Source organism: Aaosphaeria arxii (genome assembly GCF_010015735.1).
Source record: "Aaosphaeria arxii CBS 175.79 unplaced genomic scaffold BU24scaffold_4, whole genome shotgun sequence".
Taxonomy (NCBI): domain Eukaryota; kingdom Fungi; phylum Ascomycota; class Dothideomycetes; order Pleosporales; genus Aaosphaeria; species Aaosphaeria arxii.
Genome location: NW_022983477.1, coordinates 3,258,072 through 3,274,213, shown reverse-complemented (window position 1 = coordinate 3,274,213; position 16,142 = coordinate 3,258,072). Strand labels below are relative to the sequence as shown.

The 16,142-nt window shown below is 48.4% G+C and overlaps 7 protein-coding genes across 7 annotated transcripts; 3 read left to right on the top strand and 4 right to left on the bottom strand.

The window, feature by feature from the left end:
* Positions 1-12: 12 nt before the first annotated feature.
* Positions 13-1,117, bottom strand: BU24DRAFT_200914 (kinase-like protein). The gene has a single exon (XM_033521821.1). It carries the CDS (start codon positions 970-972, stop codon positions 58-60), a length of 915 nt encoding a protein of 304 aa, XP_033384738.1. The 5' UTR covers positions 973-1,117; the 3' UTR covers positions 13-57.
* Positions 1,118-1,956: 839 nt separating this feature from the next.
* On the top strand, positions 1,957-2,557 carry BU24DRAFT_462558 (uncharacterized protein; the record flags this gene model as incomplete). Its single annotated transcript, XM_033532022.1, has 3 exons — positions 1,957-2,118; positions 2,193-2,410; positions 2,476-2,557. The coding sequence occupies 3 exons, from the start codon at positions 1,957-1,959 to the stop codon at positions 2,555-2,557; spliced, it is 462 nt and encodes a 153-aa protein (XP_033384737.1).
* A 1,069-nt stretch (positions 2,558-3,626) lies between these two features.
* BU24DRAFT_409500 (uncharacterized protein) lies at positions 3,627-4,070 on the top strand (the record flags this gene model as incomplete). Its single annotated transcript, XM_033525925.1, has 2 exons — positions 3,627-3,788; positions 3,846-4,070. The coding sequence occupies 2 exons, from the start codon at positions 3,627-3,629 to the stop codon at positions 4,068-4,070; spliced, it is 387 nt and encodes a 128-aa protein (XP_033384736.1).
* A 366-nt stretch (positions 4,071-4,436) lies between these two features.
* BU24DRAFT_422742 (MFS general substrate transporter) lies at positions 4,437-6,769 on the bottom strand. Its single transcript, XM_033528062.1, has 7 exons — positions 6,443-6,769; positions 6,337-6,390; positions 6,102-6,286; positions 5,374-6,046; positions 4,953-5,320; positions 4,703-4,881; positions 4,437-4,629 (listed from the first exon to the last, which is right to left on the bottom strand). The coding sequence occupies exons 1-7, from the start codon at positions 6,569-6,571 to the stop codon at positions 4,559-4,561; spliced, it is 1,659 nt and encodes a 552-aa protein (XP_033384735.1). The 5' UTR covers positions 6,572-6,769; the 3' UTR covers positions 4,437-4,558.
* Positions 6,770-7,546: 777 nt separating this feature from the next.
* On the bottom strand, positions 7,547-12,121 carry BU24DRAFT_346653 (aldehyde dehydrogenase-like protein; the record flags this gene model as incomplete). The annotated part of the gene is made up of 10 exons (XM_033523496.1): positions 7,547-7,706; positions 7,765-8,465; positions 8,516-8,770; positions 8,821-9,338; positions 9,389-9,748; positions 9,975-10,027; positions 10,522-11,414; positions 11,464-11,900; positions 11,955-12,024; positions 12,074-12,121. The coding sequence occupies 10 exons, from the start codon at positions 12,119-12,121 to the stop codon at positions 7,547-7,549; spliced, it is 3,495 nt and encodes a 1,164-aa protein (XP_033384734.1).
* A 700-nt stretch (positions 12,122-12,821) lies between these two features.
* Positions 12,822-13,800, top strand: BU24DRAFT_370292 (uncharacterized protein; the record flags this gene model as incomplete). The annotated part of the gene is made up of 3 exons (XM_033524427.1): positions 12,822-12,892; positions 12,943-13,018; positions 13,072-13,800. 3 exons carry the CDS (start codon positions 12,822-12,824, stop codon positions 13,711-13,713), a joined length of 789 nt encoding a protein of 262 aa, XP_033384733.1. The 3' UTR covers positions 13,714-13,800.
* Positions 13,801-14,510: 710 nt separating this feature from the next.
* On the bottom strand, positions 14,511-15,635 carry BU24DRAFT_433418 (amidohydrolase-like protein 2; the record flags this gene model as incomplete). Its single annotated transcript, XM_033529970.1, has 3 exons — positions 14,511-14,638; positions 14,687-14,880; positions 14,929-15,635. 3 exons carry the CDS (start codon positions 15,633-15,635, stop codon positions 14,511-14,513), a joined length of 1,029 nt encoding a protein of 342 aa, XP_033384732.1.
* Positions 15,636-16,142: the final 507 nt, after the last annotated feature.

The window sequence follows — 16,142 nt, the reverse complement described above, 5'->3', positions numbered from 1 at the left end:
GATTAAGCCAACAGAGAGTACTACTAATGCAACATTATGAGGTCATTTCAGGATACTTCACCGCCTTCCCGTTGGTAAAATCAGATCTGGAGAAGGTGGTAAGAAGTTCCTAATCTTACCGTATGACCTCTCCAAGGCGTGCTTCAGCACACTTGCCGTAATCCTGGTACGGTAATTGTCGTCCATACACCGTAGGATCATCTCGTTCAACTGTGGCGAGTAGCCTGGAGCAGGATGGAAACGCCAATTATACGCCTGGTGCCACTGGAGCTTCAAATGGCACAACGAAATCATCGTAACACCTACCTGCCACACATCACTCGTCTGGTTATAGTACGGGCTCTCGGGTGGCCGGTAGAGATCGGTATACTTCGACTGCCTCGCCGGATTCGCCCTACCGTTTTGATATTCCCTCTTGGAAACGGCACACCCGAAATCGGCGAGGTTGACTATCACCATTCCCCTGTGAGGGCCTTCTGTCGGGCGCGTCAAAAGAACGTTGGCAGGCTTGACGTCCCTATGTATAATGAAGTTCCACTCGGCTCTGGCTCTCGGATCTCCACTCGGCCCGTTGTAGCAATATGACAGCGCACCGGCAAGCTGGATGAACCACGTCCAAAGATAGTGCTCCCCAATTGGCCTCATTCCCGCTTTGCACTGTCGTATTATCAACTGATCGAGCGGTCCCAGCTCGCAATAGTTCATGAAGACGCCGGCGCCACCTCTCCTGGGATCATAGTATCCGTCTACGAAGCGGGTGATGTTTGGATGGCCGGACAACTGGCGGAGATATTGGAGCTCGCGCTTGGCATTGCCAGTGTTAATATCATGCTTCGTGAAGGTTTTCTCGACGGCCTTCTTCTCCGTTGTCTCATCCTTTACGATGTATATACCTTTATTCATGCCTCCTCCTGCCGTGCCAAATCGCTGTACGACTTTGAAGCGCGTGGGTCGTTTGTGGGGTAATGGCATATCTATGCGGACTGAGTGTACGTTATATGATAGAAAAGAATGTAACCAGGATCAACCCTTATAAAAAACGCTCGCGCTCAGATATCAGTGTAGCTCTGTCGTTGTGGGAATCTGGTGTCTCCCTCGTGAATGCGTTTTTATTCCACTATAGTATTAAATCACCGTTGTATTCAAGGCAAGTGGTGTATAGACGCTGGTTGTCACCATTAACTGTTAGTATGAGCAATGCTTTCTCCCTTACCTTGTGCCTGGAAAGAAAGCGCCGCGCGACGATATATAAGTCTACTCCAACAGTGGTGAACTCAAGGGTATTGACAAATCGATCTTGCATATTGGCAGCACACAAGCACTTCGTATAGCTGTATGAATCAAAGTGTGTTGTCCGCCAGCAACCATTGATTTCTCACCGTGAGACAGTGACAACTCTATACAAGACATTCTCGCCATCACGCCCATAACTTCCCCATCGACGAGTACAACCATCTCGCAAGCCTAGCCAGATCAATCGCCATATCTACATTTCCATCTCCGCCTTACAACAAATACACCCCGCATTCAATACGTAAGCCTACGTTCCCATCGCGACGATTTCCCCCCAGGGATTCCAGAAAGGCGCGCCAGCCAATCAGAACCACCAGTCGTACTGACGTATGCACAGACCCTTCCACTTTTCTCAATACGTGCAGGTACGAAACGAACGTAATCGCCGTACACGTAGAATTCGTGATTGTTTCGAATGCTGAAGTAGAACAATGTTTTTTTTGTGGATACATCCAGAAGTCGCATTCATTCAACTCTTGGCCATGCCTTAAATATTCAAAAAACCAGCATTCCCGGGGACCTTTCGTGCTCACTCACTTCATCGTAACATCTACACAGCCAACTTCTCCAAACGACTGGATTGAGGTGCTCACAACAACAATCAAACGCCCAAGAATCTTGACCAAAGGAAGACATCCAAACAGCAAGAGAAACAATCTCAAAATGCTCCTCCCAACAGCCTACTGGAACAATGCGGCCAGAATTCAAAGAATCGTCCACATCGCACAAGTCGTCCTTGTCCTCGCAGCCTTCATCACCGGCATCGCCCTCCTCGCCGACTCCACCATCCAAAGAAGTCGCTCGACCGTCCTCGTCTTCGTCTACGTGAGCTCCCTCCCAATTCCTTCCCCCCTTTCATCCACCCATGTAGACAGAGAACTAACCAAAGGAAACCACAGTCCCTGAAATCCATAATCGTCCTCTTATACTTCTACCTCTCCTCGCACACGGCGCGGTTCGCCCGCTTCGCGAGCGCGAAGGCGTACTTCATCCTCACGGTGCTAGAGGCTCTGTTCTGGTTCACCGCGTTCATCATCATGTGCATGGGCGGCGGGAGGTGTTTTGGCAGGGCGTGTGCGACGATTGGGGTTGCGGCGACGCTTTCGTTGCTTCTGAGGTATGTTCATATCGATGAGAGCGATTATGAGAAGTTTGGTGAGGATGATTCTGACGCCAGAGTAGTTTGTCGAACGTGGTGCTTATCCCGGTTACGTGGGCGGATTGGAGGCAGTCGAAGAAGGTCCCGGCGAATTCGGAGGTTTGAGATGATGGAGTGGTTGGGGACGAAGGGAATATAGATATCGGCAAGACAGATCATGGAATCGGTGTTCGGTGTTTGGGGTCCAAGGGGGAGCTTCGCTTCCAGTGAAATATGCATAAGAGGAAACTTGCTTTTAGAGTTAGAAACTAATACTGTCAACTAAACACATAACCAATATATGCTTACACATGGGATCTGTAGGAGCAGTTGATAAGCTGCGTTGATATGGATGTGTTATGATGAATGGAAGGAGCCAAATGCAGTTTTCATGGCAGCGAGTTTCCGCTAACTGAAAATATTTGTTGGCAGGGTAGTAGGTAGGTTTATGTTGAGGATTTTCTGCAAGGTCAGCAATTCACAGTGGTTCAGAAAGTCAAATTGGGGAGTTAAGTCGCCAAGTTCCCTAGACGACGACTTATCTACTCTCAAACGTCTAGATATAGCCCAGGGCTGAATTGCTAAACATACGATCGACCCAATTGCTAGGGCCAGCAATGGACGTTGCGACGGTAGCGCGATACAAAAGGCCCACAAAGATCTGAGGCTGAGCTTTTCTAGAAGCCGGTAGCCAATCGAAATCCGCCGTTGCAGGAATAGTCAGATCTCGTCGCACTCGAAAGGAACAAGGTGACGTACCATCGTTCCCTTGCTAGGTGCGCAGCGCCCTATGAAGTACCGCCGCGACCGAGCGTTCGCATTCGCACTCTACTTCGAGCATGGTCGGAACTTGCCGCACAGTGTAGATAGCCAAGTTCGTCTCGCACTCGCACTTGACAATCTCAGTTAGGACTACGCATAGACACATTCTGCTCGCACTCGCATCCTGTTCCAAGTGTAGGTTTTATGTTGATACGGATAGTGACAAAGATAGCTCTTTTATCGAACCCAAAAACATCATCGACAACAAAATGAGTAGCTATATAGTCCTTCATTCTCAACTTCTTATAGATCATCCGCTTCGATTCCCAACTAATTGACCACCCTTCATTGAAGCTTTCAAAGCAATCCATCCAGACATCACCGCCATCCGCATTCCCTCATCAGTCGTTTCAAAAATCCCAACTTCATCATCATGAGTTTCATAGACAGCTACTGGTACCACGCTGCGGTAGTCAAGAAAATCATTCACGCAATCCAAATCTTCCTCATCATCGGAGCTTTCGTATGCGGTATGATTCTCTGGAGGGACAAATCCGCTCCTCGGGGTCGAATGAATATGCTCATCCTCGGTTACGTACGTTTCCCGTCAATTCACGCAATTCTCCCTCTCCAAAGCTCACACAAAGCACAGTCCATAAAATCCGCCAACCTCCTCGCCTACATCCTCATCACCTCGCACGTCGCGCGCTTCCACCGCTGGGCGTCGCCGAAAGCATACTTCATCATCAATGTCATCGAGCCCATCTTCTGGCTCTCAGCCTTCGGCATGATGTGCATGCGGGCACCCAAGTGCGTCGGCGCGAAGTCGTGTGGGACTATCGGTGCTGCATTGGGGCTTTCCTTTGGTTTGGCGTAAGTTTCTTCCTTGTCATTGTTGGAAGGGATGATGGAATGCTGATGAAAGGGATTGAATAGTATAACGAGTGTTCCGCTCCTACCGATCACTTGGCATGAATGGCGGAAGTCAAGGAAGGTTGCACCGAATGCTTCGAGAGTGTGATACTGCATCGCCAGTGCGTAGATTCATAGAGATCTGTACGAATTATCATGACACCGAACTGGGAACGGCCTACCCCTAAAGATAGCTTGGTTAAGCTGGAGACAAAAGAGAACGTCGAGCAATCCTGAACGGGATTCTTGGGCATTTGTCAGGATGTCACTGACTCCAACGAACGGTATTATGGGTCTGCCTTTTCTCTTTGGATGGTTCATTATTATTGGCCTCGACAAAAACTTTTATGTCAACATTAGATTTCTCCCAGTTACGCAATCTATCCGCGCAATTGCAATCCCATCCCATCCCAGCAGCTCTTATCCAGAACAACGGTCTTCGCGACACCAATCTCAAAGTTTCGTGTGCAAATACTTCGACCAAAGCTTATGTACCCACACCCGGTTAACCTTACCGAACATATCTATACCATCACTTTCATTAGTCACGCAATCCTCTCTAACCCGAATACGAAGGGAAAAGGGAAAGACACTTACACATGGGAATGCAGCTCACGAACCCGCACACCGTCACGATTCCGAAGACCCGACACATGTGGCCAGGCCCCTCCTTGGCCGCAAATTCATTGATGAAGGTGCTGAATGCGTAGAACAGGAAGTTCTTGATCATCATTTGGAGGATGAAGATCTCGGTGGAGTAGCTTTTGAAGGAGTCCCTGGGTTATTGAAGTGATTGGTTAGCCTGATGCGCCATGTCTAGCTACATGCTCGACAACCGTAGACTTACAAGATATATAGTCCACCAGATGTGGATGCAACACTCGTCCCGAAGCATATGGCGCCGTAGCAGAACGAGCAGAGTACAACACGCCCTTTGGCAGGATGATCAAGAGCCCATCCGAATGTGAACCAACCGATCGCGAAGACGACTACCGCGAGCAGACAGACGGGGATGCGGAATTCGGGCTCGTAGATTCCTTTGTTTCTGCGCGACAAGAAGCGGGCGGTGAAGTCGCATATTGGGCCGGCGGAGATACCGAGTATGCCGCCGACAAGTGCGCCGGTGAAGAAGAAGCCGTTTTGTGCGACGTTGAGGGAATACGGAGGCGGGGTGAAGATTTGGGCCAACGTGTACGCGGTTCCGACGAAGAAGGACTAGAATGATATGGTTAGATGGCCTATGTGTAGAAGGTATTTTGGGTACATACAACGAGTACGGCGCTGACGATCTGGATCCAGATCACCGCGGGGTTTAGCAGATGCACAAAGATCTCGCCCAGGAGCTTGAAGGTACCGTCTGAATTGTAGATAACCCCAGAGTATGGACGGAGATCTTGCACGAAACTACGCTTCGGGATAGTGCTCGTATTCGTAGTTGTTCGGTCGATGGAATCCTGTTTGGCTACCGTGTGGTCGCCATTCTTTGCTTCGATTTCTTCCGATGACGCTGCCGGCATGGACGTTTCATTCCGCACAAATTGACTTTCAGGCAAGAAGAAAAACGTGCCCAAAGTACCAAATATCTGAATCGGTAAGAGTATCACGAAAAGATTACGGGCTCCAAGGTTCTGGAAACCTGTGCCTGCGATGATCGCCACGAAGCTTGAAAGACATGCCAACGTGAGGACCAACAAGGCAGTACGCAACCCACGCTGGTGGAGGAAGAACATGTCACCAATCGCGGCGACAGACAGCGATTCGTACGCGGTCGTACCGATGCCCTGAATCATTCGACCAGTAAGCAGCACATTGTACGACTTTGCAAGATTCTTCTGATCAAAACCTGCAATGCAGATCCCGGTACCAATGACTCCGAAGATCGAAGCGAATAGGAATTGTGGCCTCTTGCCGTACTTCTGTGCGAAGATTGAAACGAATGGGCTATTTGACAGTGGATTAGCAATGCATTTCGGCAGTTGGTCGTGGATGCACGAACCCGAGTGCTCCGACGATGAGCAGTTGATACCCAGAAAGTTGCGCAACCTTCTTAATGGGAACGTCAAGCTCGACTGCCAACGCTACCGTTGCTGGCGCTATCATTGGGCCGGGACATGCTGCAAAGATGATACAATTGAAAAAGAGAAATGCGAATGAGGCTTCGCGCTTCCAGCGTGGCCAAAGCTATTGAATAAATGAGTTATCGGCCCTATGAAGATCGTCAGAAGCCTTACGAGTGGGTCATTCGGATCGTTCGACGGCTGTGGAACTAGTATGATGTCCCCCTTCTATCTTGCCGTTAGTACAAGAGCTGCAAGAGGCATCTGCAGTAATACTGACTTTGCCTTCGCTGTGCTGTAGACGCGAGTGCTCATGGTGGTGCTCAGGATCTGCCACCGCAGTGTCAAACAATAATTCGGTCCCAGGCGGCCGCTGGTTTGTTTTTGGTTCGATGATTCCGAGAGCCATTGCAACGAGGGCCGAGGCGTTGAGATTCTTCGAAACATAAAAAATGCGGCCGAGAGGACAATGGATGTAAGATTAAGTATGAGGGGCTTTCATGGATAGGCCCACTGCGAGCTTCAACGGTATGCGGCAACCCCTATAGACGTACCTATTCTCGAACGAGCCCCTCTTCAATATCCTTCATGGGATGGTGCGAACACCCCCGGGACCGATATCTGAACCCTGCTCTGTCCTGGCGAGCAGTGTCATAAGTCATGAGCAGAACCCTTGTCGGTGACAGGGGTGGTAAGTGGAGTTGAAATCTGCCGACAAATCCAGCACAGCGGCTAGCCGTGATGATCTGCAACTTTGCCGGGTCCATCATATCAAATACGTCAAACGATACATCAGTGAGCATGAATGCCACCGTTGTTCTCATATTTGCATTTCTTGGTGTAATCAAATTGAATGCCCTGCATGGCATTATTAGATAGCGACACTTGTATTCCTCTACGTAAAGAGGATCTAGTATCAGATTTCCTCGTCCGTTTAATTTTCTACTCTGCATTATGCAAGTGTTGCATACCCATGTAGAAATCGGCATTTCTGGCAGAATTGAACATGCACTATACAGCACCTAGAACTTTCTTCTCTTGCCGCTAGCTTCCAGCACTACATAGATGTCATCGTAGCTCTACGTATCATGTCCGTTACTCAAACAGAGTAGACGACAGTGCGGCTACTATGAGTATTGATGTGAGCCATGCGTCATCTCTGCATTGGTGAGTCTGGTTTGAATTCAACAACCAGGTAGGACCGTAAATGACGGGGAGCCGTTGATTTATATCTTGCCTGTCCAGAAACGAGGTCAAAATAGCATGATGAATGCTTATCGAACTAGTGGATGCAAGACTGAAGAACCAAACAGCCCTCAGGCAGAGCTAGCGTAACATGGAAGCCCCTCGATTTAATAATTTGGCAGATACAGTGCTATCGTAATTATTGGAATCCAAAGCCGTGGTATGCCTGAGATGGATCGATAGGTATCGAATCATCTAGACTCGTGAATTGTAACATATCCGAATTTAGGTCAAAGGATCCTGAGTCCTCGAACGTTAAGTCGAGGCTTTGCTGAGTCTGCAGTGGCGTCATGAAGTTCCTGTAACATTGTATTAGCATCTACTAGGATGATCCGATGAATGGCATTATAGACTTACGGGTCTAGGTTACCCCATAATTGTGCGATTAAATCATCATCAAGGAGGACTCCAGTATTTGGCTGGTTATCAAATGTCAAGCCCAAATCAGCAAGTCGCATCGGCGTCTCTTCGGTGACCATCTTGCAGAATCCAACCTGGGGCATGCCTTTCAGAAGGTGTAAGGCAGCTTCGATATTAGAGCGGTAGTGTTGAAGCTTCGTGTGCCCAAAAGCAAGAATGAATATCATCACGATTCGCAGAATACATGTGCTATCGAATGCTGTGAAGCTGGAAAGGTTGTTGTCTGCCGCCATCAGCTGCAGGATTGCCAAGCTTTTCTGCGCAGCATCGATGCAGGTTTTCCCCATTCGCTCGAACCATATCTTTTTGCTTGAGCCGAGTGTCGCATAGCTGAGAACCAGGTGGAGCAGGAATGGGCGACAGAGAAGTATTGTTGAGCCCCAGTATTGGAGGTGTAGTACCGCCACCGCACGTTTGTGAGTAGGAGGAACCGGTACGTCATGTTTCAGATGGGGTGGAATTTGCTGCATCCACTTCTGCAGTGAGAGCAGTAAGTTTGATATTGTTGAAAATGAAATCGTGCGTGAGGTATTGGACCGCTCTGCGTAGACGGTCTGGATGATATCCCTCTTCAGTCGACATAGTGATACGGAAGTGGATATCCAAGACAGCGGTGTATGCATACCAGGGTACAACATCTGCTTTCGGTCAGCCTTATCAACAAGGAAAGTTCTCAGCATCATATTACCTGCTCAGATGGTAGCGGGGTGGCGATCTTCAACATCCTCTCATCGACAAGTGTCGGTGCACCACCTCTTGAAGCAACTTCTTGCTCAAGGATGAACAAAGACCACCAGAGTCTCCTATACTGCTCTCGTTCTAATGTTGAACTTTCATCTGGAACCTGGTCACGATGAAGTCCTAGCGAATAAGCCATCTGAATACTGGCGCCCATGTAAAGGTACGAAGAGACTCGCGAGCATAGGTTCTCAAGCACGATACTCTGCGGATATGGTCAGCTTCTGCAACATTGGGAATCGAATAGCTGATTACCATTATTGCCAAAGCACGAATGCTGTCAAGGTCGGCTTCGTCATATACTGCAGGAATCAATTGCTTTGCCATTGTCACGTAGTCCAATGCCGATTTCTCATCACTTAGTAAACCTCCATATGAAGAGGCATCTTGTTCATCTGCACCAGAGGTGACGGAGCCAATTGCGAAGATGGCGTACAGCGAGCAAAGCCATGAGCTAGTGCATGTGTTCTCCGTGACAATTGATGAATATGTTTGATCGACACGTCCAAGAAACGATTCAATGGAATATAGCCAATGGGTGCAATGGACATGTTCCAAGAATTTAGAGATGTAGATATCACAAGTCTCTCGGGAGGGAAGGTAAAACTGCTCGCCTAAGGGTGAATCTCCTGTTGATGACGATGGAGTAGGCATTGCAGGAGGATAAGAGCCAATCTTGGGGGGATTTATGATACTAGAACCCTTGCGTGAATCGTCTCCTATGGAGCAGACGGCGGCATTGAACGGAATCTCAGAATGAGCACCAATATATCCTACTCTCCGTTAACGCCTGTAAGCCTCCGATGATGGACCAGGCACTTACGGAATCTTCCTTGGGAGTCTCTCATCAGACATCCAAGCGGTTCGTGAAGGTCATTTACAGACTCAACAACGGCCTCTGCTTCCGCGTCGGGGACATCGTCTTCTTCGCCAGAGGATCCTTGATCGTGTGATGGAGGAGTTTGCTGCGTCACGCTTCCGGTGATGGTTCCATTGACGATGCCTTTGGCGATTGTTCTGAGGTTATGCAGATTGAGCTCTTGATCGGGAAAGAAATGCTCGAGGATACGCATTGAACATTGATACTCCTCTTCGGTCACATGGTAATAGGGACGTTTACGACGAGGAGTTGCTATCCTGCACGTAGCACCAGTTCTGGCACAGTAACGACATGGTCCAGGCACTTGGAAATATCAGCATACCCACCAGTCAGAACTTTGGAAGTGATGACAGTCGCCCAATGGATGGACCGGATCTAGCATACCTGGATCGATGCACTGGATGAACTATTAGCGGCTTGGCGGGTGAAGATGGTGCATTTCGGCCATGGAGAAGAGTAGAGATCTTGCCTTTGTCTTCCTGCTCCTGCACCTGTCACAACTGCTATGTACTCTATGATTTCCCGGCACTCTGTTCGCTAGCAGTGGCTGTTGCTGTTGCTGATGGAGTGGTGGCAGTGGTGCTTGTTGTGGAGGAGGTCCCACCGGTCTAGCTTCCGCCATGTCTAAAGTGCACTTGCCGAGCGCGTATATGGCACTCCCTACAAGGACAGTGCAGAGATTGGTATCATGAGATGGGAAATATGGAAGAGAATACGGAGCAGACGATTTTGCAACTAGTGTGCATCACCGAACAGTACGGACGAAGGATAGAGGTGGCGAAAGCGGGGATCTGTTGGGGGCATGTGGGGTCCTTAACTTAAGAGAGCCAACCTGCAGGGACAAAGTTCGCGATGGCTCGGCAACTGTGCGAAGTCATCGCCAAACCAGACCAATCCCCAGGCTAATACCAATGCAGTCACTCTCAACATACGCGAGCCCCTGAGGGAGATCCTGAAGGAACAGCAATCAGGTTTTCTAGAAATATGTAATCAATCATTTTTGAATATTTTGCATATCAATGTCGATCTTGGCTGATGACAGGATGGTTGTGATGGTTTCAACATGCGATGCCTACGAGATCTTGATGCAGACAGTCTTGATCTCGAGGAAATTGTTGAGCGAGTAGTTAGGCTCTCCCTCCCTTCCAGTCCCTGACGATTTGTAACCACCAAACGGCATATCTCGTCCAGTCGTAGGGCTTGTGCAGTTGACTCCAATTGTTCCCGCCTCGAGGCCCTTGGCGAACCGCAGCGCGCGATCGATGTTCTTTGTGTACACCGCAGCGTAAAGTCCGTATTCGGTATCGTTGGCCTTCTTCAACACCTCCTCTTCCGTCTTAAACACATTGATGTTTACGACAGGTCCGAAAACTTCCTCCTTCATAATCTGCGCATCTTCGGGTGTGTTGGTGAAGATGGTAGGCTGGATATAGTACCCTTCGCGGTCGGACGGAGCGCTTCCACCTATCAGAAGCTCCCCAGACTGTTTCCCCATCTCAAGGTATCGCAACACAGTCTTGTGCTGCACCTCATCAGCCTGGGGGCCATGGCTAGTGCCCTTTTCGAGCGGGTCGCCAATCGCGACGTTCTTCCATTGGTCCTTGAATAGATCGATATATTTTTGCGCAATAGTATCTTGAACATAGACACGGGAGTTCGCCATGCAAACCTGGCCACTGTTCCATTGGATGCTGTATGCAGTCTCCTTTACTGCTGCTTCGAGGTCTGCATCCTCAAAAACCACCGCAGGTGACTTTCCACCTAGTTCTAGGAAGACTTGCTTCAGGTTAGATTTAGCTGCAGCTGCTTGGATTAGACGTCCAGTGCGACCGGAGCCAGTGAACGATAGTGCGCGAACATCCATATGATGGCTGAGGATGGACCCAGAGACATTACCAAAGCCGGTAATGATGTTGATCACACCAGGGGGAAAACCTGCCTTTTGGACCAGGGTAGCCAATTTGGCAGACTGTGATCTCATCAGCCCTATCCATCGAATTGGGACGAAGACTACATACCGTCAGTGGTGCCTTTTCACTGCTCTTTAGAACGACCGTGTTTCCAACGATCAATGCAGGAGCTAGTTTGCTGGCGAGGAAGAGCAATGGTACGTTCCACGGAATGATCGCAGCAACTACGCCATATGGCTGGCGTAGGGTCAAGTTGATGAAGCCTGGAGTTTGCACGCTCGTGGTGCCTTGTACGGAATATCCGACCTCGGAATAATGCTCCCACTTTGAAGCGCATGCATAGGCGTCGAAGAATGCTCCCAGAGGTTTTCCCATTGAAGCTGCCTCCAAGGCTCCCAGCTCGTCATTGGCCTCGCGAATAAGAGCAGCAAGCTTCTTGAAGTACGGGGCACGTTGATCTGGGGAAAGGGCCGACCATGATGGAAATGCAGCCTTTGCAGCGGCGACAGCTCTGTCAGTGTCTTCCTCGGATGCTTCATGTACTGCTTGACATGAGCATCTGGTGCAACGGAGCGAATGATTATAACATATTTACAAACCTTTCGCAACGAGTTTCAAGGTAGCTGGATTATGAATATCGAATGTCTTTCCATTAGAGGATTCGGCAAACTACAGAACTGATTAGAACTGGAATAGCTATCGACATTCTCGCTTGTACCTCTCCGTTGATGAAGAGACGAGTCTCAATTTTCTCAGGCAGACCCATTGTTCCGGACTGTACAATTGATGAAACGTTTGTATGCAGATAATTCTATCTGTATCTTGCAAGCTTCAACCTAATTGAGGTCTTAATTAATCGAGGATGCTGGAAAGGAGTTGTTGATCAAAGCTTTTGGTACTTGTATGAATGAAGTCGAAGTAACGAAGAGGAATCCAAATTGGTCCTTCGCTATGAAATGTTAATCTGGATGCTGAGCTGGGTATAGAAACGATAACTGTTACACGTAGGAGCGACTACTAATCGGATGGATCGGAAGGTTGTTGGCGAGGGGCCTCTCGCTGTCACGACCCCACATGATGATCGTTTTGGCTGTTCGGAGGGGCCAAATGCTAGCGCTTAGTCCCCCCCGCTCAAGACTTATCCCAGCTTGGGGATACCTTCAACACGTCGGTTTAATTGCACCGTGTACCCAGCACTTCCTTTAATTGATTGCCGGACCAATGGATGGAATTTGTTTGCGGAGGTAGCTCGGAATTATCCCAATTGTGTCCTGGGGCGAGATCAATGCTTGCAGCATCCATTTGCTCGCGCAGGCGGCGGTGTTAGCTACAGCCCTAAGGAAGCTTCTGTCGTGAATATCAATCCTAAATCAGCTTAAGAAGGACGAACTCCGTCTTCGAAACTTCATTCATTCAGACAAAATACCAGAAGCTACTTCTTCATTGTCCAATAATCAATATACAACATGAGTGACATTGAAGAGCTCAAGAAGGTGGTTGCTCAATTGCAGAAAGAGGTTACCCGATTAGGTGGTAAGTAATCGATAAGAGCTCATATAATGGCTTAGTAATCCACAATTGCTGAAGCTCTCCAGATCAAGAAGAAGTCCGCAAACTCCAGTACAAGTACGGTTACTATCTCGACAAATGCCTGTACAAGGAGGTAAGGTTCTCGGACACATATTTGAGGATTTACGACTAATGAAATGTCTCCAGGTCGCCGAGCTTTACTCCAACCATCCGGACACTTGTGTTGAATTCCTAGGCGGCCGGTATAATGGCAAGGACGGTGTCAAACGGCTGTACATCGGTCGCTTCGCCAAATCCTTCGTGGCAGGTCGTAATGGCCCTGTGCATGGGTTCTTACTAGACCATCCCCAAATCCAGGGTATCGTCGATGTCAACCCTGAGGGGACACGCGCCAAGGGCCGGTTCCGTAGCATGATGTCTGCTGGTACCCATGAAAGTATCAAGGACACACATCCTCGTGGACTTGTCCAGTGGTGGGAGGGTGGTATATATGAGAATGAGTACATCAAAGAGGATGGTGTATGGAAGATCTTCAGATTGAAGTATTTCCCATTTTGGCATGCTACTTTCGAGAAGGGGTGGTCATACACGAAGCCGAACTATGTTCCCTTTCTGTCAACCACCTATCCCGAGGACCCGAATGGTCCAAATGAGCTCTGTGAGAATCCTATGTTGTGGCCAGACACCCGGGTGGTTCCGTTCCACTATGAGCATCCAATCACAGGCGAGCAGGTAGCAGATGATGATCTGAGGGCACCGGAGTATGGTCAAGACCCCAGCTCGAGTACTCCCGCGCTCAAGTTGAGCAAGCCTGCGTCTGATCCATAGGTTCAATTTATATCCACTTCTTTTACGAGCAAAAACAAGCGAACTCAATGCAATTCGATTCGTGCAGTGAGACAAGCCAATTTTCAGAAGTCTTGCGAACGTTCCCCATACACGGTGTTGGACTTGTAGGCCGCCAATTCTGGCGGCAATTGATTGCGAAGGCATCTATCATCTTCCCTATAGTCCTCTCCCCTATTTTACACCCTATCTCGTACTCTTGCGTTGATGTAGGTGCATTATGATCGGCAGAGTTGAATATTATTTTGTAGCAACACGACTTACTGTCTGAACAAGCATGTCAAGCTAGCCATCATATTGAATCTCCAGTGCAACTCACTGTGTCTGTGTACTCCGTTGTAGGTAGTGCCTGCTCTTTGCTCCAATTCTGGCCTGTTTCGCGTAAAATATATGGTCCTTCAGCATACAAGTAAATATCGTTCTCTCCGCAAGTAGTGAGTAGCAGCCGAACGAGTTGATAGTCGAAACTTCAATTGTTGACTGAGTAGTTGAGATATCAATTTCAAGGTAGTCTATCATTGATATCTGATTTCCTCTTCCTTCTGATCAGTAATTTCCAAACTTCAAGCATCACACGTTCTTAGTCAAAGCCTGGCACATGCAAATGTCGACAGCCAAAGAAATTATTTTCATTTGCATGTAGGAGTTCAAGATCTTAGTCTGCATAACTTGATATATATGACTTCCGATAATGTTTATTTGGATCATATGGCTCCTCGCCTAATATGAGATCTTTGGAGTCATTACCACTGCTTGTATTTCCTCTCTAGTTATAGCGATTACACCTCAAGAGGTAACTTGAATAGTCTGATCGCATTAATTCTCCCTACAGCCTCCTTCTGGTCTTCAGGCAGATCAACACCTTTCCACCAAGTCTGACCTTCTTCCACGGTCTCATATGGTGTATCTATACATCAATTAGTCCGTTGTTGGCGCATTTTGTGGCTCTACTTACCAATTGCATAAAGACATCGATCCAATCCAATTTCCTCAATACAGAACTTCAGTCCACGAGTGTTATAATTCCCTGATGTCGTGATAGACACATTGTGGGTGAAATAATAGGAATAGTCTTGCTTCATCGGCCTTGATCCTCTCTTCCAAGGATGATTGATCCAATGGCTGGCCCTCCAAAGATTGAACGGAATACTAACACTATGTTAGATAAGCCGAGGGTCTGCATTTTGCATAACTTACCCTTCACCGAGATGTCCTGCTACTATCTGGATCTTAGGATACTTGTCAAGAAACCCCGAAGACATGACCGCATAGAGATGCCAACTCAAATCGAGATGGAATTGCACACCAGCACCTAACAAATGCTTGCGATCGCCATATTTTGTTCCCGCTTGGAGATCTTGCTGGATGGCATATCGGGGGTGAAAGTAGATCGGGACATCAAGTTCTTCGACAGTCTTCCAGAATATATCGTAATCAGGGGTGTCGAAGTAAACTTTCTCATCCCCATTTGCGCCCTTCGATTGGAAATCATTGACCAGTCCGCCGAACATGCCTAGCTCTTTCACTGCTCGCCGCAGTTCGTCTGCTGCATCCTGGGCATTGTGCATCGACAGTGCAGCCAATGCACCGAAGCGTTGCGGGTTCTTCTTGACTTCACCAGCAAGATAATCATTTGCGACTGACGCCAGCTTCTTTGCCTTGGCTTCATCTGGCTCGCCTTGGGCCCCGGGAGCTGTCAATGAGAGTAGCATGTATTCCACGCCATGCTCGTCCATCTTTTGCAGACGTTCTCCATGGATATCGAGAAGCCTCTTTTCGTGAGCTGACAACCCTGTTGTCTGATCGCTACCTGGCCTCATCAAGTTTTGGAACTGGGCGAAGCTATGGGCTTCAACACCAGCCTGATCTATGATCGCTTCTTCGATTGCTATCGTGCCTCTCATGGTGCCTTGTTTGAGAGCAATCTTTGATAGAAGTTGTAACGGAGCAAGTGCAATTGAATAAAGAAGGTGCTAAGACTAGAGATATCGAATCCTTTCGGTGCTCAATACCTTGGACCTCGAATTCTTCTGCTATCCAGCAGGGACGTATCACCATCAACTACATACATTGCGTGCATCCGTCCGCCCCGCCATATTACCATACATGCGACGCCCCATGCAAGTACCGGGTATCGTTGAGGTATATGTTCGTGGCGCAGATTAAGCTTTCAAACATATATCGGTGGTATATGACCGACGCTCTCATACATGTTCGAGACTCGGGTTAATTTGGCCGATGGGAAGTGAACCCTGTCTTTCACTCGGAGCTACCCCGCGTTCTACTATTCCCCACATCGTCCCAAACGGGAAGTCTAAAAAATGGTCAGGAGTGTAGGTATGCTGTTTCCGGGCCATGTGGGAACATTGCGCTTTCAAGAATATCAATAGGCCGAGGTTCGAAATTATCTG

Excerpts from the sequence above, each read along its gene's own strand:
- BU24DRAFT_200914 (XM_033521821.1), bottom strand. The coding sequence starts at position 972 with ATGCCATTACCCCACAAACGACCCACGCGCTTCAAAGTCGTACAGCGA.
- BU24DRAFT_422742 (XM_033528062.1), bottom strand. The coding sequence starts at position 6,571 with ATGGCTCTCGGAATCATCGAACCAAAAACAAACCAGCGGCCGCCTGGG. Across the intron at positions 6,391-6,442 it reads TACAGCACAGCGAAGGCAAA|AAGGGGGACATCATACTAGT; the intron begins GTCAGTATTACT and ends ACGGCAAGATAG. Across the intron at positions 6,287-6,336 it reads ACGATCCGAATGACCCACTC|CTTTGGCCACGCTGGAAGCG; the intron begins GTAAGGCTTCTG and ends TTTATTCAATAG.